The 21,064-nt window shown below is 48.5% G+C and overlaps 1 protein-coding gene across 1 annotated transcript; it reads right to left on the bottom strand.

Moving 5' to 3' along the window:
- On the bottom strand, positions 1 to 20,688 carry VPS9D1 (VPS9 domain containing 1). The gene is made up of 15 exons (XM_051974748.1): positions 20,421 to 20,688; positions 18,413 to 18,488; positions 17,569 to 17,661; positions 17,293 to 17,455; positions 16,487 to 16,598; positions 16,195 to 16,257; positions 15,916 to 15,968; positions 15,746 to 15,833; positions 15,496 to 15,581; positions 13,101 to 13,594; positions 12,250 to 12,379; positions 8,684 to 8,892; positions 8,518 to 8,602; positions 3,598 to 3,702; positions 1 to 2,339 (listed from the first exon to the last, which is right to left on the bottom strand). The coding sequence occupies exons 1-15, from the start codon at positions 20,538 to 20,540 to the stop codon at positions 2,246 to 2,248; spliced, it is 1,971 nt and encodes a 656-aa protein (XP_051830708.1). The 5' UTR covers positions 20,541 to 20,688; the 3' UTR covers positions 1 to 2,245.
- Positions 20,689 to 21,064: the final 376 nt, after the last annotated feature.

Below are 21,064 nucleotides of genomic sequence, written 5' to 3'. Positions count from 1 at the left end.
TAGTAGTGACCTGTTTATTTCCCAAGCCTCCGGGCCTGTCTTTCTGACACATTATCACAGTCCAGGTACACGGGGTCAAAGTCAAGGTGGAGTCTGTCCCACCCAGGGCCCCTTCAGGGCCCTTTCCAAAGAGAATGGGAGGGAATTAGCTTTTGCCCATAGGACATCAAAGGATTCACATTGACCTAGGAGTGAACACAAGGAAAGTCAAGGGGGGGGACCCTAATTTGAAGTGAAAAGCCTGGGTCCAGGAGAGAGTCCTGGCTCAGGAGAGAACCAGACCAGCTCCGCCACTGGCAAGGCCCAGGCCACGAGTGCGAGCAGGGGCTCTCTGAGAAACATGAGGTCCTGGAGAGCTTCCTTTGTGAAGGGGAGGGAGGCTGGGGAAGGGAGAGAGCAGCCTAAGATAAGCCTCAGCATCCCTAAGACACGGAGAGCAATCATCCCAGGCTCTCCCAGATGAATTCTAGGGGATAGCAAGGCACACTGAACAAATAAATAAATAAATATAGTACAATTGTTTCTATCTCAAAATAGCTTAAAAATCGCGGACCTTTCTAGGAGGAGCTCTAGGACAGTCTGGCCCCATAAAGAACTACAATACAGTGTTAGTATAACCAGTCACAAGGGGAGGAAAAAACCAAAGCCCAGAAGCCTACATCCCTCTGCTCCTTGGTTTCTTAGAAGAAATCCATCTCCAAGGAGGGCCGCAGCCCCTCACCAGAGATCTCACCGAGGAGTCCTCAGTGAATGTTAAACCCCAACAGCGGTCCTGCTGTGCTCAGCCTGGAAAGCGCAGCCCCCTATGTTCCCAAGCCTGCCCCCCTTCCCCATAGCAGGGTGCGCCCTGCCTAGCACCAAAGCTTGGGGGTCTGCAAAGAACTCCCTTCCCTTTGCATTCGGGCTCTGTGGAGGAGAGGGGCAGGAGATGATTCTAAGGAACGTGGCAGCTTCCTGTCCACTGACTATAATCAGACATTTGATTCTGGGCCTGCTCTTTTCTGAGAGCACTCTCTAAAGCAGCTCAGGCTGGGACTTCCCAGGCCAGGACCTCGCGATTCTTCTCTTGGGAAGGGGTTGGAAAACCACCTCACAGCCTGAGTTTGGAGGGCCACCACTGCTCTAGTCGGGCATCCAGGGCTTAGAGCTGTTGGCAAGATGGATATGGGCACAGGCTGCAGGCAAGGCAGCCCCTTTGCCAGTGCCAGCTCCACTGCTTGCTTTGGAGCCCATCCTCCGCACCGAGCTCACCCTGGTCCAGGGGGTCGAGAGCCCCTCCCGGCTGGGTGTTGGGTATGGCCTTCCCTCTAGCTTGCTGACTCATTTCTTCCTTCAGTTTTCTTAGATAGGCCCCTCACCCTTTCCTCTGCTCGGGGGTGCTCCTGTTCAGCATTTGTTCTCCCCAGCTCTGCCCTCCTTGAGGACACACGACCTCTTAGGCTCTGATGGAGCCACCTTGGGGGTGGGCGAAATGTCCCCCAGGGCCCCGCTCAGAGGGGACGGGCATGGAGCTTGCCACGCCAACCTCAAGGCCTTTGGCCTCCACGTTAGCAATTAAAAACAGAGCCGCTCTTTCAGGACAAGCCGGACAGCGGGGAGCTAGGGAGGCAGCCTTGACGTAGGGGAGAGGGTCACAGCAATGACTAAGGGAACCAGCCACCGGGGCAGCCCGGGGACCGACAGGAAGACTTTCTAGCTGCCTCACTTAATGCCTACAGCTGCATTCACAGAAGCAAGTGCAAGCAGCCAGGGGCTCATCTCGGGAGGTTCAGGAGTACCCCGACTGTTGAAGGCCCCCTCCCCATCCCTAGTCTTGTAGAAGGGAAAGCAGATGCCCAGGGCTCTGGGGAAAGCTGGTTTGGGGACACCAATCTTGTCACTAGTTGCCTCTGGTGCGGGCAGATTCGAGGAGGAGCTAAAAAGCCTAAGAGAGGAAGGGCAGAAATCACATTTTTAAAGGTTTGTGCCCATTTCCCAAATGTTCTGCTGCTTCTGGTACACAGAGGTTAGGAGAACTCGAAGATAAATAAAGCTAGGAGAGCGCTCTCCAGCTGCCTGCCACGGGCAAGCTCGGCCTTGGAGGTGGAGGTCTCTCAGCTCTGTCTCTAGGGGTGGCTGGGCTCCCTCCAGGAAGAAGTGGGGGGGAGGAGTGGATGGCTGCAGGTCTTCAGGGATCTCCCAGGGATGGCTGATCCATCCTCCTCCATGGACCGGCGGGACTAAGGTAGCGCCTCCTTCCTTCCCGCTATTTCACCAAAGCCCCCCGTGGCAGCAGCTCCACATAGCTCAGGGCACTCTGCAGGGAGGTCAGACAGTAGCCTTCTTCTCCAATCAGATACCTGGCACAAAAGTCAGACAGAGGCCACTGTCAGGGTGGGGACACGACCCCGCGCCATCGGTCTCTGCGTCATGCCAGGGCCGAGGTCCCTCCACTGTCGGGCACATGCAGCTGCTACATTTGCTTCTGCCCGCAGCAGACCGAGGAGCCGGAAGGAACCTCAACAAGCATTTACCGAGCACTTACTGAACCCTGGGGACCCAAAGGCTCCAATGGAATAGGGAGCTCCTGATGAAGTTAGAGATATACTCAACTCTACAAACGGACACTGCATTTTTTATCCAACCTGGAGGACACTTGGTGGGCCAAAGGTTATGGATCTTAGCAACTTTTGCCCTTGTAAATAAAAATGTGGCTTTGCTGAGAATGAGAGGAGCTATTTTCTGCCTGTATATACCCCAAAAGGCTGAGGAAGACAGCCCCAAGAAATGGCTAAGTGACCTGGAGGGCAGGGGCCAAACAAAGATGCTGGGGGCCCGTCACAGCTCTGAGGTTTCTCTGGCAGGCGCCTACGCTCCCAGAGATAGTGCTTTCCATAACATTCAAGCCCCATCTTTACCTTCGGTCTCCCTCCCTTTCTGTCCCATCACATTAAGGTTCGGATGACTCCAAGGTCCAGTGGTTCAGCTTGCTTCCCAAGTCATACCCCAGGGAGGCTGCCGAGATGTCCAGTTTCATAAGCAAAACTGTCAGCTAGTGAGCAAATGGCTCTGACCCCAGAGAGGGGTGACTTCCTGCCTCCTCTTCCCACATCCAAGGTAATGAGGGCAAAAGGAAGACACAATGGAAGGGAGAGTGGGGATGACATAACTATATCTTTCTTTTCTGTTTGTCTTCTAATGACTTCAGCTTAAAAAAAAAAAGGCCTAAGGAGTCACACACTCTTATTAACTTCCTAGAAAGAGGAGAGGTTTTAAGGAGAGGCTCCAGGTCAAAGTCAGTAGGGTATGTGTGGGAAAGAGAAAGAGACAAAACAATCTTAAGATAAATAGGGCCATGGTAAGGAAAGCACCCATTCCATGTGCAATGACTGCAATAGAGTATTTCTGAATCACGACCCAGGATACTGACTGGCCCGATCAGTGACCCAGCCAAGATTTCCCGGACCTCTGGGGACCAATTTTAGCCCTTTCTCCAAATCTCCTTCCAGCACTCAAATTTCAATTCAAAGAAGAGCAAGCCCTTCCTGGAAGACGCACAGGAGCCCCCCTTATCTTTTCCAGCCTCCCCGGCCCTTTCAGCATTGATCTCACCCCTACCCCTCGTGGATGAATTCCTCCAGGGCTGCACACTCAGACACCAGCTGGGGGAGGTTACTCTTCAACACCACATAAGACAGGATGGGTAACAGATCATCAGCACCACTGCAGAGAAACCGAAAAATGATTAACTAAGCAGCTATTGTGTGTCAGACACTGCTAGCTCTTCACATACATTCTCTCATTTGGGCCTCACAATTACTCTAGGAGGTAGGCGCTATTATTATATTACAATTTAACTGAGACGGGTGGAGATTAAGTGACTTGCCCAGTTACTCAGCAAGTGAGTATCTGAGGCTCAATGAACCCATCTGTCTTACATCAGTTAGTGGACTCTGGTCTAAGGATAACCACTCAGGAACTCCAGTCAAATAAAGGAACCAAAGCTTAGGAAATCAAAGAGGGAAGAGTGCAATGCTCTCCTCACCAAACAGTAGCTTAGTGGGAATAGACTAGCAGAAATCCAGTAAAGGAAAAGCACATATGGTAGCTACATATGAGATCACTTTACAGTGTAGCCTAGGTAATAAATTTGATTTATCTCTTAATATTTTCTTCTGGTTGTTCTTCATGTCATCTAGACGGAAATAAATCTATCATTCTTTCATGCTTATTTCAAATATTAAAATTAATGAATTATATTTTTGTTTTCTACATGGAATAATTATGTACTTGAATTAGAGAGGGAAGCAGGTTTCTTTTAAAATTAAAAAGATAAAAATATTAAACTTATTAATGAAAAATAGATGGCATTTGCATAAAATAAAAAAGTATGTAATAAAAGTAGAACATTTGGGGAAAATATTTGTGATATATATAATAGAAAAAAAAACATTTAAAATGCATAAGGAACAGGTAAAATATAACAAAGGTAACTAATGAGCCACAATGGATAAACACCCAAAGGATATGACTAGTTTTTCAAAAGAGGTAATAGAAATAGTTAATTACTACTTGGAAAAATGTTCTTCACTAATACCTATAGATAAGCAAGCTAGACAACTTTAAGGTACCACCTCCTACCCATCAGATTGGTCCAAAGAGAAACAATATTTTTTTTTTTTTGTGGAAAGATAATTGAATCCTTTTGTAGAATAATCTCTCTTTGTACAAGTACAATAACAATCATGTTCTTTGACCCAATAATCCCATTATTGGGCATATACTCTAAAGATGTTATAAAAAACAAAAAAAGAAGGAATTTGTTAAAAGTTTTCCTATTAGCCTTATTTGTAATTGCAAAAAAGTGAGAATACATATCCCAAAATAGGAAATGTTTATACAAACTGTGGCATATCCACAATAGAATATTAGCATATAACACATATGAGGAATATAAACAAGGGGATATCTTTAGGAATTGCAATCAGTACAGAATAAAGTCCACACCAACCTGAATACATAAAAGGAAAAGTGAATGAAAAGGATAAAGGTTGTGAAGATGAAACTTCATGCATTAAACTTCATTTAAATAGAAATGGTTACAAAACAAGTTGGTTGTGTTGACATTTATTAGGTTCTATCAATAAATCAATTAAAATGCAAAATTTAGGGTGCTCTGAAACTGAGATCCCTGCAAGATGGCACATTAATGGAAAGAAAAATAGAAGCGGATGCCTCCCTCCTCTGTGGCTAAGGTGGACCCGCTGCACACAGGAGGGAAAACTTGGCAGATGCCCAAGTGCCCTCTGGACTAGCATGACCCTTAGCACAAGCAGAATCGACCTTAAAGGAAGCCTCTCTAGCACCTCCCTTTTTCCCACTGGATTGTGTGCTTAACTTGTAGCCAGTCACAACTGGCCCCTGAGTCTGTCCATTTGCAAGATTTCCAGGTGAATTCAGCTCTGGTGTAGAGAGGAGGGGGCAGTACCCAGGCCCTACTAGGGGAGGATCTCCACCCAGCTGTTTTCTAGTTTACCAACCCCTCCACAAGTTCTCTTGAACCCATCATTCTGCACTTCATTCTACAGATGACCAACCCCTTCACTTTCTCCTGATCTATGTGTTCTTTGCTTTCTATGTTCCCCCAGAAAGCTTTCTTGTTCTCCAATGTGACGCTCTCATCACCCACTCCTTTGAACAGGCTGTGCCCAGGGCCTGGAATGACTCTTTTCAACTCCAGCTCTTGGAAGCCCCAGTTTTTTCACAGCTCAGGTCAAGCATCACCTTTCACATGAAGCTTTTTCTGATATTCTGCAAACAGTATTCTCCCAACCAAAATTATACTTATGTATTTTTTGTGTATGTGTGTTTCTATGTAACATATATACAGTTACTGTATGTGTACATATAATTATATATGACACACACACACATATATAATTATATTTACTCTTGTGTGTATATCTCCCAATAGAATGTGCGCTGCTTGAGGGAAAGGATTTTTTTTGCCTTCACTTACCCAGCCCTTGGCCAAGTGCCCAACACAGAGTTGTCAGTCAATAGTTTTGCCTCTTGCTTACTGCCATCCCTCCCCCCTTTCCTGTCTCCTCTTTATGAGTCTCTTTTGCAGTAGAAAACAAGAATTTGGTTTCTTTGATGCAGATGGTATTTTCCATCCCAAGTTGATCCGAATTGGCTCGGGTCACTCAATTGCTGAAAAGAGCCAAGTATCTACTTTACTAAGTGCCAGAACAAGTTCTGGGGATATAGAGGTAGAAGTATGGCCCTTGCCCTCAAGGACTTTACATTCTAATGGGGGAGACAATCTACAAAATATTGCACAAAGAAGATGTATGCAGTGGAAATGGAAGGCAATCTCTGAGAAAAGACAGTATAGTGAGGAGAGACCTGGAAAAGCTCTTCAAGGAGAGGTTTGGGGTGGCTGGGTGGTGCAGTGGGGAGAGTGTGGGGCCCTGTAGTTAAATCTGGCCTCAGACACTTAGCACTTATTAGCTGTGTGATCCTGAACAAGTCACTTAACCCTAATTGCCTTGTTTAAAAAAAAAAAAAAAGGTGGTGATGGAGTGTAATTTGAGCAGTCTTAAAAGGATCCAGGGAAACTGGGAAATGGAAGTAAGGAGGGAGAGCATCCCAAGCCCAGATCACAGCCAGGAGGGAGGGGAGCAGTCAGAAAAAGGAACAAGAAGGTCAGCAGAACTGGACTGTGGGACTGTGTAGAGGGGAGAATATTTAAGAAGGCTGGAAAAGAACCATTCTGGGAGGCAGGGTGCAGCTGTGCCCCCAGTTACTCACTTGTACATACCCTTTGGTCCATTCCACTACTTGGACTATTCCTCAAAAAAAGTCCAAGGAAGGAGAAAGGGCCTATGTGACCAAACTACGGCCAGTGGCTCCTTTCGAGATGTCGCAGAGGCAGAGCCCCAGGGGTGCCCAGTCTGGCAACGTTGGAACCAGGGACGGAGTGTGAATGTGAGGGAGTGCAGCTGTACCCGGGAGAGAATGAGGGGATGATTTCAGAGAAACATGGGGGGAGGCGAGTGTGACGGCAGTTTATATCTGCTTCTGGAGCTTGGTGGCTGGGGTGGGGGTGACGCGGGCAGATTCGTTTTAGCAAAGTGGCCGAGGGAAGCAAGGACTGGTGTGGAGAGTGGCTGGGGCTTTAAGGGCCTGCGCTAGGGTGGGGGCAGATCCAAGAAAGCTTGGTCACAAGTTATATATGTACAAGTTCCAGTGAGGAACTGAGGCTGCCACAGAGACAGGGTGCCCGGGAGGGTGGGCGCCTTTGACAATAACAGGCAAAGAGAGGAGGGTTTGGGGGGAAAAGTAAGGAGTTGTGTTTTAGATGGGCTAAAAGTTTGAGATGTCCCAGAGGCAGTTAGTGACACACAGCTCAGGAGAGGTGAGGGCTGCAGACAGAGATCTGAGACCCATCAGCAGAGAGATCATAACTAACACAAGCCCCACTCACACCACATCCAACCCTAAGGATGGGGGAAAGCAGCGGCAGTCCAGACCTCCTGAGCATAGAAGGACTGAACTGTATACGGTGTATATCTTCTCCTAAGTTGGCCCAAGGCATTAATAGCAAGGGATCACATTTATATAGCTTCTTAAGGTCTCAAAATGCCTTTACACACTGTATCGCATTTGCTCTTCACTGAACCCTCTCCCTTTTATAAATGACTAAAGTACAGACATGTTCAGAAACTAGCCTGTGAAAAGTCTCTGCATACGTCTCAAGCAGGATTTGAATCAGGGACTCCTGAATGGAGCACACTTGCAGTCATAAGTGGGACTCCATGACTCTTGGAGCCCCTGGTTATCCATTGTTATCCACTGACTATGGCTGCTATTGCTACACGTGGCTGGACCTGCCTAATCCCCAGCTTGGAGCAGATTTCCTCCCCAGAACTGGGTCATCCTGTTCTTGACCTCAGGCCCTTTCCCTCTGGGCCTAGCTCAGGAGAAGGCTACTTCAGGTCTGGAAGACTAAGATCCCAATGTGGAGAGTGACCGGCAAGAGAGAAAGTGGATGTAATAAACACAGGGCAAAAAATAGTGAAGGGCGGCTGGGTAGCTCCCAGCTGTTGGGGTCAGATGGTGGGATGAGGAGTAGGGAGAATAAAGGAACCCAGGCTCTCCTCCAGACAGGACGGAGGTGCAGCACTGAAACGCGGAAAGCAGCGGTCCCAGAATGCTTTCACAGGAGAAACCCAGCCCAACACCCACGGGGCCATTCCCCTGCGGCAGGTGCAGAAGCTGCACCCACACCAACTTTTCGGGGTGACCGCCTGGGTTCTGAAGACGTCTCTGTAGCAGCCAGGCCCCAAGTGTGGCTTCTGCAGCAGACTCCTCCCCGCGGCTTGTGCCTTTCAGAAGTGAGCCCCGGCTCCCGGAGCTGCTGCCCAGGGCGGGACTGAGCCCGCGATTCTCGGGGCACGGTCCTGCTCCCAGCCTGGCACACCAGCGGGAAGGCCGCAGAGAGCAGGGTCTTAGGCCGCACGGCGTGATACTCACATGGCCATGGTGCTGGGCTGCAGGCGCGACTCCCTGGCCCCGCAGTATTCCTCGGCGCACTCACAGATTGTGCGAAGAGCTCGAACTGCGGGGTGAAGAGGAGGCTCTGGTGAGCAGGCCGACCCCTGGGCCTCCCACTCCAGTTCCCGACCGCCCCTCCTATTACCAATGCACTCCAGCTTCTTCTGAGGACAGCTCTCCAGAACCATCAGCCCCAGCTCTTGGACTGCGGTACGGTAAGGGTAGGAAGCCGACCCTCGGAGCCCTGACTCCTGGGGGAAGAGCTTGGAGGCAATGCCCAGGGCAGAGGGAGGCATATTTCCACAGAGCTCCATACTCCTTCTGAGGGCCGTTTCTCGGGCTTGATAGACAATCCTGGTGGAAAAGAGATGAGGCTTGGACTGGGCTTGAAGGAATAATGTCATGGGGAAGGTCTATTTCTTCATCCCAGGGGTCTTGGAGATTCTGGGTGACTCATGGGATGGAGGTTCCTAAAACACTTCTTATCCACTTTTGTGGATGAGCGAGTGTAGGGGTTATATGTACCTCATCCCTGCCCACCAAAGGACTGTGGGATCATCCTTCATATTAGTCTCAGGTGTGCATGGGTGGGAATGAGGGTTGGGAATTTCTTGTCAGATCCAAGAAAAATCAAGTTGGATGGTTCATACTAAGGGGACACACAAAGATGATCCCCAAGCCTGTGATGAAAGATGAGATGAGAGGATAAACAAAGAACCATCTAAAGACCTGAAATGCCAGGGGAACACCCCTATGCCCAAAATGAGACAGGTTCCTAATGATGCTTACAAAACAGTAAGAATCAAATCCCTGTCCCCAGAATGAATTACAATTAGTACTAGAAATTAAGTTGGAAAATCTTCTAAATAAATAAGAGGAACACAAGACAAAAGATGCCCTTTGTTAGCTGTGAGAAGGAAAATGGAAAAACAAAACAAAAAAATCTTTGTTTTTTGGAAAAAACAAAGCTTCTAGATCCTTATTTGAATTTTAGTCTTTATAAGCAAAGTTCATTAGGTAACCAGGTAATGAATATTGAGGAAAGCAACTAGTAAGGTGTAAAGCTATAAAGCTACCATGTTAGGGAACAGCACTGATACTTAAAGTGGTTTAAAAAAAAAAAAGAAAATTTAGTTCCAAATTGCTCTCCAGAATGGTTGAATCTGCTCACAATTCCACCAACAGTGCAAGAGTATCCCAGCTTTCCCATATCCCCTCCAACATTTGTCATTATCTTTTCCTGTCATCTTAGCCAATCTGAGAGGTGTGTAGTGGTATCTCAGAGTTGTCTTAATTTGCATTTCTCTGATTAATAGTGATTTGGAGCACCTTTTTATATGACTAGAAATAGTTTCAATTTCTTCATCTGAAAATTTTTAACCATTTTGACCATTTATCAATTTGGAGAATGGTTTGAATTCCTATAGATTTGAGGTAATGCTCTATATATTTTAGAAATGAGGGCATTATCAGAACCTTTGAATGTAAAAATTTTTCCCAGTTTACTGCTTCCCTACTAATCTTGTCTGCATTAATTTTGTTTGCACAAAACCTTTTTAACTTAATATAATAAAAAATTATCTATTTTGTGATCAATAATGATCGCCAGTTCTTCTTCTGTCACAACAAATTCCTTCCTCTTCCACAGATCTAAGAGATAAACTATCCTATGTTCTTCTAATTTGTTTATAACCTCATTCTTTATGGTTAAATCATGAACCCATTTTGACTTTTATCTTGGGATATGGTAATATGTGTGGGTCAATGCCTAGTTTCTGTCATACTAGTTTCTAATTTTCTCACTAGTTTTTGTCAAATAGCAAGTTCTTATTCCAAAAGCTGGGGTCTTTGGGTTTGTCAAACACTAGATTACTATAGTCATTGTCCTGTGAACCTAACCTATTCCACTGATCAACTATATTGTTTCTTAGCCAGTATCGAATGGTTTTGATGACTACTGCTCAAAAAATTATCAAACTGTGCATACCCTTTGACCCAGTAGTGTTTCTACTGGGTTTATATCCCAAAGAAATCTTAAAAGAGGGAAAGGGACCCATATAAGCAAAAATGGTTATAGCAGCCCTTCTTGTAGTGGCTAGAAACTGGAAACTGAGTAGATGCCCATCAATTGGAGAATGGCTGGGTAAATTATGGAATATTATTGTTCTGTAAGAAACTATTAGCAGGATGATTTCAAAGAAGCCTGGGGACACTTACATGAAAGGATGCTCAGTGAAATGAGCAGAACCAGGAGATCATTATACATGGCAACAATAAGATTATACGATGATCAATTCTGATGGACGTGACGCTCTTCAACAATGAGAGGATTCAAACCAGTTCCAATTGTTCAGTGATGAAGAAAGCCATCTACACCCAGGGAGAGGACTGTGGGAACTGAGTGTGGACTACAACATAATATTTTCACGCTTTTTGTTGATATTTGCTTGCATTTTGTTTTCCTTCTCAGGTTCTTTTTCTTTCTAGATATGATTTTTCTTATACAGTAAGATAACTATAAATATGTATACAATATTGGATTTAACATATATTTTGACATATTTAACATGTATTGGACTACATGCCATCTAGGGGAGAGTAGGGGGAAGGAGAGAAAAATTAGGAACAGAAAGTTTTTCAAGGGTCAGTTTTGAAAAATTATCCATGCATATGTTTTGCAAATAAAAAGCTTTAATAAAAAAATGTTTAAAAAAAATTTTAATAGCCTCATTAGGGGAATTGGTTCCCCTCCCCTCTTCCCCCACAAAGAGGTATAAAGCTAGCAGCTTAGTGAATAGCACTGATTCTTAAAATGGTTTAAAAAAAGAAAATTAAAAAAAAAATCTTTTAGATAGTCTAATTAGGGAAATTGGTTCCCTGTCCCCCCAAAGGTTTCATTTAAAACCAAGGAAGAATAAACATCTTATCAGAAAAAATAAATAACCCAAGATATAAGAGGCTCTGAGTGCTGGTACTAGCTACCATTTATAATACTAGCTAGCATATATAAATAGTCTTTACAGCTATAGTAAAGTGCTTTAAATAGGTTATCTTGGCTGATCCTCACAACAGTTTTGTGAGTTAGGTGCTACAATCATTACCCCTATTTTACAGATAAGGACACCGAGGTTGAAACTGTTTGACTTGTCCAACATTATACAACTAGTAAGTGTCTGAAGAAGGAAAAGCTATAAGAGAGCCAGACGGCATTATGTACAGTAAGAGGTAAATTCAAGTAGGTAAAAGAAATGTAAATGTGATTTTGGGTTAGAGTCACAGAAAGGCTTCAAAGATAATGAGACATTGTCTGAGAGCTTACAATTCAGCCTCTCAGTGATCTCCTATGCACAGGAGTGACAAAGTGAGTAACAAAGAACATATTTGGAGGAGGAAGAGATTCACAAGGACAGAAGTGGCTTCAAAGATCTTTGAGAAGCAAAGGGAACAGAAGAGAAAGCATGAGTCTCGTCTCCCACAGAGATGGAGGGGACCTCAGGGGCCATTTAACCAACACTGAAAAGGAATCCTGACTATAACAAGTAGGACAAGTTGTCCCCCAACCTCCGATGTGGAGGCACTGCCATTCCCAAAGGCGTCCATTCCTTCCTGGCCAGATCTGTCTCAGACAGCGAGGACCCCGGTCTGGTTAAGGGGAAAGGCTCATGGGGAAGAATAGGTACTAAAGTAACTGGCAAGCCCTAAGTGCCATACCTGTAGAGAGCCAGCAGAGGTGCCCACAGCGGGGAGAAGAAAGGCTCCTCAATGCAGGCCAGACATCGATCCTTGGAGGCAGCTGTGTTTAAGCCTTCAAATGCCAGGAGGGTAAGGGAAAGCAATCTGTCTGCCGGGAGCAGAATTAAGGACATTTGTGAGAAGCCACAGGAAGTGCTAAGGAGCCCCAGGCACCAATGGCCTTGACTTATTAATAAAGCTCTGGAACAGGCCACACTGGCTGCTGTAATGCACTCTCCTCCTGCTATGTAATCCCTACAAGTCTCATGCCTCATGCTTCGGCAGGCTTCCTATTTTCATAGCTGCTGTATCTGTGGGCGGCCCATTGGACAAATGACACTGTCTATCTTAATGGCTATGATTTGTGAATAATAGGAGCCTCGGAGTCCTCTGCACTCCTCCAGGGACCAATAAGCACAGAGGTCCAAGCTGCAGGGTTAGGCCCACAAGAGAAGCGTAGAGCAGAGCTGCAGACTGCTGGGAGGAGGAGGAGGGCTGTGCCGCAGCCCCTCTCTCCCTGTGAGAATTCAGCAGGCCCTCAGGCGATGGGCTCCCCTCCCCCTCTCCTGCATCCCCGTCCCTCAGGCCACCTCGGGCCGGCCCCCGTCAGGCTGCTGGCCCCCGCGGGCTCCGGGAGAGGGCGCTGTGGTCAGGAACGAGCACTCTGCTCAGGAGAGCAAGGCTAACTGTCTCAAGGGGCCCAGGCCAAAGGTGAATGGGGCTTGGCTCCCTCCTGTGGCCGAGGAGCATCAGAGCAGGACATTGGGGTGGGGGAGTGGGACTCGGCCTTCCCTTTTCTCCCCCCTCCCAGGCCAGCAGCCCACCCTCACCGACAGCATTGTGCACATCCTTTACAATGCTCTTCAGCTGCTCTGGCAACGTCGGCGGCTTCTTGCCGGGGGTCTGTGACCCCGTGAGCCCCCCGGGCCCTCGAGCCCAAGTGTCCGGAGCTGCTAAGAGATGCTCCAGGTCCTCAAAGGAGCTGTCCTTGTCCAGCAGACCGGGCGAAGGGGAGCCGGCGGAGCTGCCTTCCGTCTCTCTGTCCGGGGGGCCAGGAGGCGGCAGGGGGGCGGGGAGGGCAGCTGGGGAGTTTTCCTGGTTCAGCCTGACGGGCTCAGGGTGGGTGAACATGCAGTAGAGGCTCTGGGAAGCGCGAAGCCTCCGACTGCCGGGGGCCAGCAGCCCCTCAGTGTCCAGGGAAAGGGAAGCGCAGCCCAGGCTGGTCTTAGAGTCGGCAGCATGCTTGCTGATAATGGGGTACAGCCTGTTGTACACAGCACACTGTAGCTTCTTCAGCAGCTGGGAGACCGGGTGATCGGGGAAACTGGAAGCCAAGGGAAAGCAGCTGGTTAAAAAAGCAGTGAAGTGTCGGGTCAGCCCCGATCCCAGGGAAGGGCGGCAGTCAGGGAGCCGGCTCCTGAGCCCGGGCGGCTGCTGAGGTCACTGCGTGGCCAGGGCAAAGGCAGGCGCTCTAAGGAGGTGCCCTCAAGGAGAGCTCTGGCATTGGGCACAGGCTCAGGATGGACAGTCAAAGTAGCCGGACACAAAGGCCTTGGGACGCTGGATTTCCCGTTTCCAGCCTGACCTCAAGCTCAGTGATTGCCTTGGGCCTCTCCCTGCTCCCAGCTGCCCCCTCTGCCCTCCCTGTCCAGTCTCTCATTTACCGCCTTTCCCAAAGAGGCTGCTTGCTAGGAGCTCCCTTCTCTACATCTCACCTTCCTCTGATGGACAGGTGACCTTCTCTTCACCAAGGTGAGTACTGCTCTGTGTATCCTGCCTTCACCACATCCTCCCCACAAGAATCCCCATTTCCTTCTCTACTTCTTCCTTCTTTGCTGCTTGCAGACATGCTCAAATCTCTTCATCATTAAAATACACCCAAAATACTCCACGATTCCCTCAAGAGATTGTCCCAAATCTCTCCTCAGTTAAACTCAGTTAAAAAGACTGTCTAAACGTTTTTCCCCCCAAATGTGGGGCAGGAAGGGAAAGACGAGAGCAAAAGAAAATTAATGTTCACTGATAAAACCAAAAATATTAATTACTTTAACAGGGAAGAAAGAACTGTGTACACTTGTTGCCTCCACTTCCTCTCTTTTTATTCCTCAACCCTTTCCAACCACTCATCTCTTTATCGGTCCAAATCAGAACTCATCTCCCCTTGAATTTCACTATTTCTGCTGTAATACTTTAGTATTAGCCCTGCCTTCTCTCAGACGCAACTCACAACTAGTGCATTGCCAACCTGGCCTTCGACTCTCACTCAGTCACTGTGTGCCATTTTCAGGCCTTCCTCACTTTTTTACCTAGAGAACTGCAAATCTCCTAACTGATCTTCTGGTATCCGATCTCTCCTTCGACCATGAACCAAATGAATTTCCTTAAATACAGGTCTGACTGAGCTACTGTCCTGCCCAAGACACTCTTGTGGCTCTTATTACATTGAGGAGCAGAGCCCCTCCCCCTCCTTGGCATCCCCAGGGGGCTGCCTATTTCTGGCTGGGCTCCCCTTTATTCCCGTTCCCTCACCTGCAGACCTCTGTCCTGGGCCAAGAGCTCACTCCAGGCTCCCCCCACCTCTTAAGAATCCCTTATTTCCTCAGTAGAGGCTCTACCTTGTACATGAACCCTCTCCTGATTCTACTCAGCGGCCAGTGCCATCGCTTCCCTCCCCCCAATCTGGGGGTATATTCCTGTAGGGGCAGAGGTGACTTCCCCAAGGGGCCAGGGCTTTGTGTCCTAGCTGCTGGGGGTACCGCAGTGCACAGAACACTTGGGCCTGGGGTCGGGGAGACACGTCTTCCCCAATCCTGATCCAGGCTCAAACACTTCCCAGCTGGAGGACCCGGGGCCAGTCACTTCCCCTGTCTGCCTCAGTTCCTCATCTGTAAGATGGGCTAGAAAACGAGCAGAAGCAGCCGAGGGCGCGCTAACTCTAACCCCGCCGGGCGCTGCCAGATGAGGACCCGAGGGCCGGCTCCCTGGGCAGCTGACCCTGGACTGGGAGGCAGGAAGAGCTGGGCATAGTCTGAGAGAGCTCGGACAAGCCACAGCCTCCTGAACCTCCGCTCTGTCATCGTGTCAAGGAGACTTCTTCATGTATAGGGCTCAGCTGAGGGAATAAATGAGGCTTCCTTTGCCAACCAGGAAGAGCCATCAGATCAGCTGCAGCAATTACCATCCCCATTAGGCAGCTAGCTGGGTGAGAAGGGTGGGGCCAGCTACCTGAGGAGGTGGCAGACCAGGCTGGTCACCAGGGAGAGGTCGTTGGGGTTTCTCTTCAGTTTGGCTTTCCAGTGCTTCGGCCAATCCTGCCAGAAGAGAGGCGGCGGTCACCAATGGGCACAGGAGGTGCCACGGCCTCCCCAGGCCGCGATCTGGGAGCAGCTCTTTCCAAGGCTTCCTCACTGTGAGGTCGGCCCCCTCACCCCCAGGCCTCCCTGGCCAGAGGCTGGCCCTCCCTCACAAGACTCACGTGGTCTTGCTCATACTCCAAGATGGCAGCATAGAGGGCCCGCTGCTCCTGCTCTTCCGGAGTCAGGGTTACACGGCTACAGAACCTCCTATGGAGAGAGCATGGGGGCAGTGACTCAGGGATCCCAGGCTCCCCAATTTCCAAACTCTCCGAAAGATGGGAAGTTTCACCTGTTAGCAGCTTCCTGCAGCCGCAGCCTGCGCTCCTCCATCTTTCTTTGTAGCTGCAACAGTCAAGTCAAGGAGACATGTGCCTGAGTTGGAAGGACCAGTCACTGTGGCTAAGAGTTGGGATACCAGGCTCCAAAGCTTCTTGGGAGATAACTTCTTTCCAGGACCAGGCAAAGTTAAGCCCATCTCCCCAAGGCCTCCCTGGGCTCAAACTGCTCTTAATCCTTCCACTTTCTCAATGGAGCTATAAGTTTGACACTTCTATGTACAAAAGGATACTGTCTCCTCCCGGGCTTTGGCAATCACCAAATTCTCCATCATTTGCCGCTGCAGGGACAGAGTCTGTGACATGGAAGAGAAGAGGGAGGTTCCCTCTATCACAGGCAGCCTGCTTCCCCAGACCATTCCCATTGCCTTAAGAGGTTCTGGCCCCTTACCCTGCTGCTGATTCCTCCCCCACCCCCCAAATCTCAAAACCTCAGCTCCCATTTTAACTAGAGACTCTTCTTCACACCTTGGTCAGGAGACTCTCCACTGTGGAGAGTAGTAACGGAGCAGAGACCTCACTCACCAAAGATGTCTTCTGTACTGCCTGGCTGGGATTCAGCCGGGCCATCCGGGCCTCATAGGAGGCCTTCAGCTTCTGATTCTGTAATGAAGCCTCTTCCAGAGGGGTCAGTTCCCTGCAAAATGTCCATAAATCGACACACTGCCTTGGAGTCCCCAAAGTGCTTTGGACAGCAAGGCAACAAGTGGCCCCTCTCAGAGCTCCTGGCTTCAAATTGTGCAAGGGGAGGTTGGGCTGGCTGGCCCCATGGGCACTCCTTAGCTCACATGAGAGCAGCACACACACAAAGTCCCACTGATAAAGCCAAGAGCTAAATGACTACCAATCCATGAATCCCTATAATCTAGCCAAAAGCCCCACCTCTCCTATTTGTCCTATAGCTTACATGAAAAGAAGACATGGATCTATAGAGTGAAGGTGACTGAGAGGACACTTTAAACCCACCTAACATGGGACTTCCTTGTACTCTTCTATTACATTTAGGGATTCTGAAGATTATGGGAGATGTTAATCAGGAGGAGGAGGAGAAGTCCTTGGAGAGGATGAAAAGCAAACTAGACCTATCCAAGGATCAGCTGGCTGTCTTACTGCTTAGACAGGGCAATGGAAGGCATTCCTCCCCCAGGAGAAATCAGGAAGTCAGGAGAAATAAGAGTAAGCCTCTTGAGTTGGACTTCAGAGTTCTACCACATCTGACTGTCCCACAAGCCCCAGAAACACTCCCTCTGTCCTGCCCCACTCCCCTCTTTGGCAAGGCTATGACATGTTGGGCTGTTGTTGTTGTTTTTGGTTTTTTTGTTCTCTCTTACTTCTTAGAACTTTGTGCCTCAACCACCTGCAGCTTCTGGAAGATTTCAGGGGGTAGAAAGGGACACAGCTTTCCTCCCTCATCTGAATATACCCTGCGATGTCGGCTAGCTGGGTTGTGGCCTGGAAGAGCCATTGGGATGGTTGGTTTCAGTTGGGTTGTCCCTGCATGATACACAAAGCCAAGGGTCAGAAGAAACTAGATCATATTGCATTTAAAAGCTGAAGGAGAGAAAGAAATCCCAGCGAGCTCTTTCTTCTGCTAAGCATACACTCACCCAGTTTGGCAGCTGTTGACTTGGCCCTTTCCAAACACTGCTCAGCCAGCTTCAGCATCTTTGGAGTATCTGAAGTCACAGTGTCACCCCCGTCTGATGGAGAAATAAGACAATAATTTGGGTTCAATTGGATCTCCAAATAAGATTCTCCCCAAGCTAGGGCAAGATAAAGGGTAAAGTGAGCAAAAATTATCCCATTCTCAGTGTTCCCTGAGGAACACATTCTAATCTTATAGTGTTCTCTTTTTTCTTTTCCTCCTTCCTCATCTATATTCTGAGCTTTTTGGTGGAAGGAAAAAAAGCACTAGAATTACTGCTTCTGTTTTACACATTTGGAGCAAGTAGTCCAAGGAGAAGAACTGACTTGACTCCCAATGTCAGAGTTAAGAATGAGAAGGGAGTATCAAACTTTTCTAAGACCATCAGGAATGAGTACTAGGTCTTCTGATCCTCAGATCAGTACTCTATTGAATAGACCAATGAGTATAGATCCTTCCCCCTCATCTTCACATATAGCCAACAATGAGACAAAACAGAATCCACCTATAAACAGAGGGCTCTCCTTAGTCTTCCTACTTAGGAAGAAAGTTTGTGGACCATGTCCTCTAAAGAGACTTCAGAGAATAAATTTTGAGGACCTTGGAATTTTTCTCTGGAAACAACTGAGATTGGCTATGACCAACTTTCAAGTGCTGAATCTCTTCTATTCTGAGAAGTTTGGGGTAAAAAAAAAAAAAAAAAAAGAAAAAAAGAAAAAGTGACATATAGGACCTGCCAAGTAATGAGAAGGCAGTGCATCTGCTCTTATCAAAGGAAGAACCAACATTTCCAAGTCCCTTGGTACCTTTTGTAGTCCCTGCTTCTTCCAGCAGCACCTGGGAAATGTAGTGGATGCTCTTCAGGTATTCCAGGTAAGCCTCCTATTTTCCAGAGGGAAAGAGAAGGCAAGGTCAGCAAAGGCAAAGTCAAGTAAGGACTCCACCTGGTTCAGGTCTAGAGAACGCAATCATCTCAAACAACAGGTAAAACTCTCCCATTTCTCAAGGAATGAAGACTTTCTATTGCACCCAATATTGGTTGATTCTATTTTTTCTCTCCTAAAGGGCTAATTAGTGCTATTGATATCTATAAAGCTTAAACTACATAAATATTAAGCAGTGAATGACTGGAAATCAACTGGACAATTTCTTTCTGACTTCTTAAATATAAGAAAGAAATGAAATTTTTACTTAAGGATATTAGTAGCTATAAGCTAACATTTCACACTCTTGATCATGAAGTGAACCTGTAGCTTTTAAAACTTTCTATTTCAAGGATTTAAAATTTTTAAAATAAATCAGTAAGTTCAGAAAGATCCTTGAGTCACCTCTTACTTTACAGTTTTTTCCATCCCCCTGTTGGATATATAGGAATCTAAAAACATACATTAGATTTATGGTTTCATGCATTGAGACTGTATCCATGTTAATCTTTGTCCTAAGGCATAACGAATATGATTCAGTCCCCTGGGATTATGAGATGCTTTAAGAGTTCTAGTCAAAAATGGGGGACCTTCTTCCTTTGCAACCCTAGAACATTCCCTGGAAAGTTTTCTATAGTTAATACTGGAGGGACAGATCTGTCTGTCAGTCTAGGGCTGTGGAATCTCAGTGGGGCTCTAGCAATTAAGGTAACTTGATGACCTTCAATAATTATCATGAAGCCAATAAGAATTCTTGTAGAAGTCCTGCATCAAGGGAAACCTGTTTCCCAAGAAAATAAGTAAGAGAAAAAGAACGAGATCCAGGAATTTGGCTTTCATAGTGCCCACGGCATTTAGCACCTTCCTCCTTCCCTGCCGGGCTAGTGGCTCAACCTGCTTCTCTACCTGTTCTCCAGCTTCTGAGTTGGCTCCTTCTTATTAACAAGAGCCATAAGTCTCCTCAAAGGAAGGTCTTAGATCATGTCCATTATTCCTGCAGGCTCCCAGCTGCAGGCAGGCTACTTTGTCAAGCCAACTCCCCGCGAAGCTAGTTCTCTTATCTTCACTGATAAAAAAACAAACCCACAAACCCGGCTGATCACTGGATAGACAGAAGCACCAGGCGGAGACCTGAGCAAAGACTGGATAGCGCCACTTTGGGGGAAGCTCCCCGCCTTTCCCGGGCTGTCCACGCTCCTCCTGGTGCCCTCCCACTCAAGAACACGCGGCGGGGTGAAATCCTCGGGGTCACAGACCGCGCCAGGCTTTCTTATATTCCCCCTCCCCTGCCCCGGGCACCCAATAGGCATTTAAAAAATACTCGCATAGAAAAGGCCCCGGAAAGTGAAGAGCTGCATACAATGACTGCAAGCCGGGAGACCATTCAAGTTGGAGCCCGAAAGTCTCCCAAAGCATGACAGCCCCGCCCCCCTCAGTCAGCCCTTCAGCCGGGGCAGCGAGCTCGAGTGTGCAGGTGAGAGACAAGGGTCTGCACAAGAGGGGTCTGTATCCCTTTTCCTGTACTCATGGGGACCCTTCTTCACAAGGACTCCCCTTTCTCAAAGGGGCTCCCCTTTCCTTTCTCTCAGGGACTTCCCCGTCCTCAAAGGGCTTCCCTCTCCTTCCCCCTCCCTCTCGAGACCGCCCCTGCCCCTCCCCCTTTCTTTTCTCATCGGGGCTCCCCCTCCCCAAAGGGGCTTCCCTCTTCTCCCCCTCCCCCTTCTTTTCACAGGGTCTCCCCCTCCTCTTAGGGGCTTCCTTCTTCTCCCCCTCCCCCTTTCCCTTCTCTACGGGGCTCCCCCTCCCCACAGGAGCTTCCCTCTCTTCCCCCTCCCCCTCCCTTCAGGTGCTGCTCCTCCCCTTCGGGTTCCCCTCCCCCACCTCCGCTCACCAAGGGCTGATTGCCAGCATCTAGTTCGATGGCTCCGTGGGCCAGCTTCATGGCGCTCTGCAGCGGCTTCATCGCGCAGTCCCCCGCGGTCGTCGCCGCCGCCGCCGCAGTAGCCGCCATGGCGCCCGCCCGGCTGCGGGGAGGAGGCGGCGGCGGCGGCGACGGGCGGGGCTGGGCAGGGGGCCTGCGATGGACCGGAACCTTGAGTTAAGGGAACGAGGACTCAGCAGTGCACAAGGTTGATGCACTTCCTCCTCCCCAGCAGCACCCGGACAGCGTTAGCGTAAGGACTGACAGGAAGTTCCGGAAAGGCGTCTATTTAGCTCGATTTCCTTGTGGGTGGACCAGGCTCACTGCCCGATGCTGGCGCATGCCCAGCAGAGTTCTCCCCGCCCCCAACCCTCGGCTGATGATTGACGAGTCCGCGCAGCCGCTCCAGGCTCCGCCCAGCCACCCCAGGCTCCGCCCACTTCTGGCTCTCAGGATTCCTAGGCAGAGTACCTCAAGGCTCAGTGGCTGCGCGCGGTCCAGAGAGGCGACCTGTCATGGCAACGGCTGAGGGCAAAATTCCCAACTAAGTAGAGTAAATATGTTATATAAATATAAATGGAAGGGGCCATAGCGATTCTTCATTTTACAGAGCG

This window comes from Antechinus flavipes, chromosome 2 (assembly GCF_016432865.1).
Source record: "Antechinus flavipes isolate AdamAnt ecotype Samford, QLD, Australia chromosome 2, AdamAnt_v2, whole genome shotgun sequence".
Taxonomy (NCBI): Eukaryota; Metazoa; Chordata; class Mammalia; order Dasyuromorphia; family Dasyuridae; genus Antechinus; species Antechinus flavipes.
This window is presented reverse-complemented; position numbering and strand designations above follow the sequence as displayed.

What these genes read in the sequence shown, in the direction of transcription:
- VPS9D1 (XM_051974748.1), bottom strand. Translation starts at nt 20,540, where the DNA reads ATGGCGGCTACTGCGGCGGCGGCGGCGACGACCGCGGGGGACTGCGCG. An exon ending in GAGGCACAAAGTTCTAAGAA is followed by an intron (nt 16,599 to 17,292) that starts GTAAGAGAGAAC and finishes GACATTTTGCAG; the next exon opens with GGAACTGACCCCTCTGGAAG. An exon ending in GAAGAAGCTGGAGTGCATTG is followed by an intron (nt 8,603 to 8,683) that starts GTAATAGGAGGG and finishes TTCACCCCGCAG; the next exon opens with TTCGAGCTCTTCGCACAATC.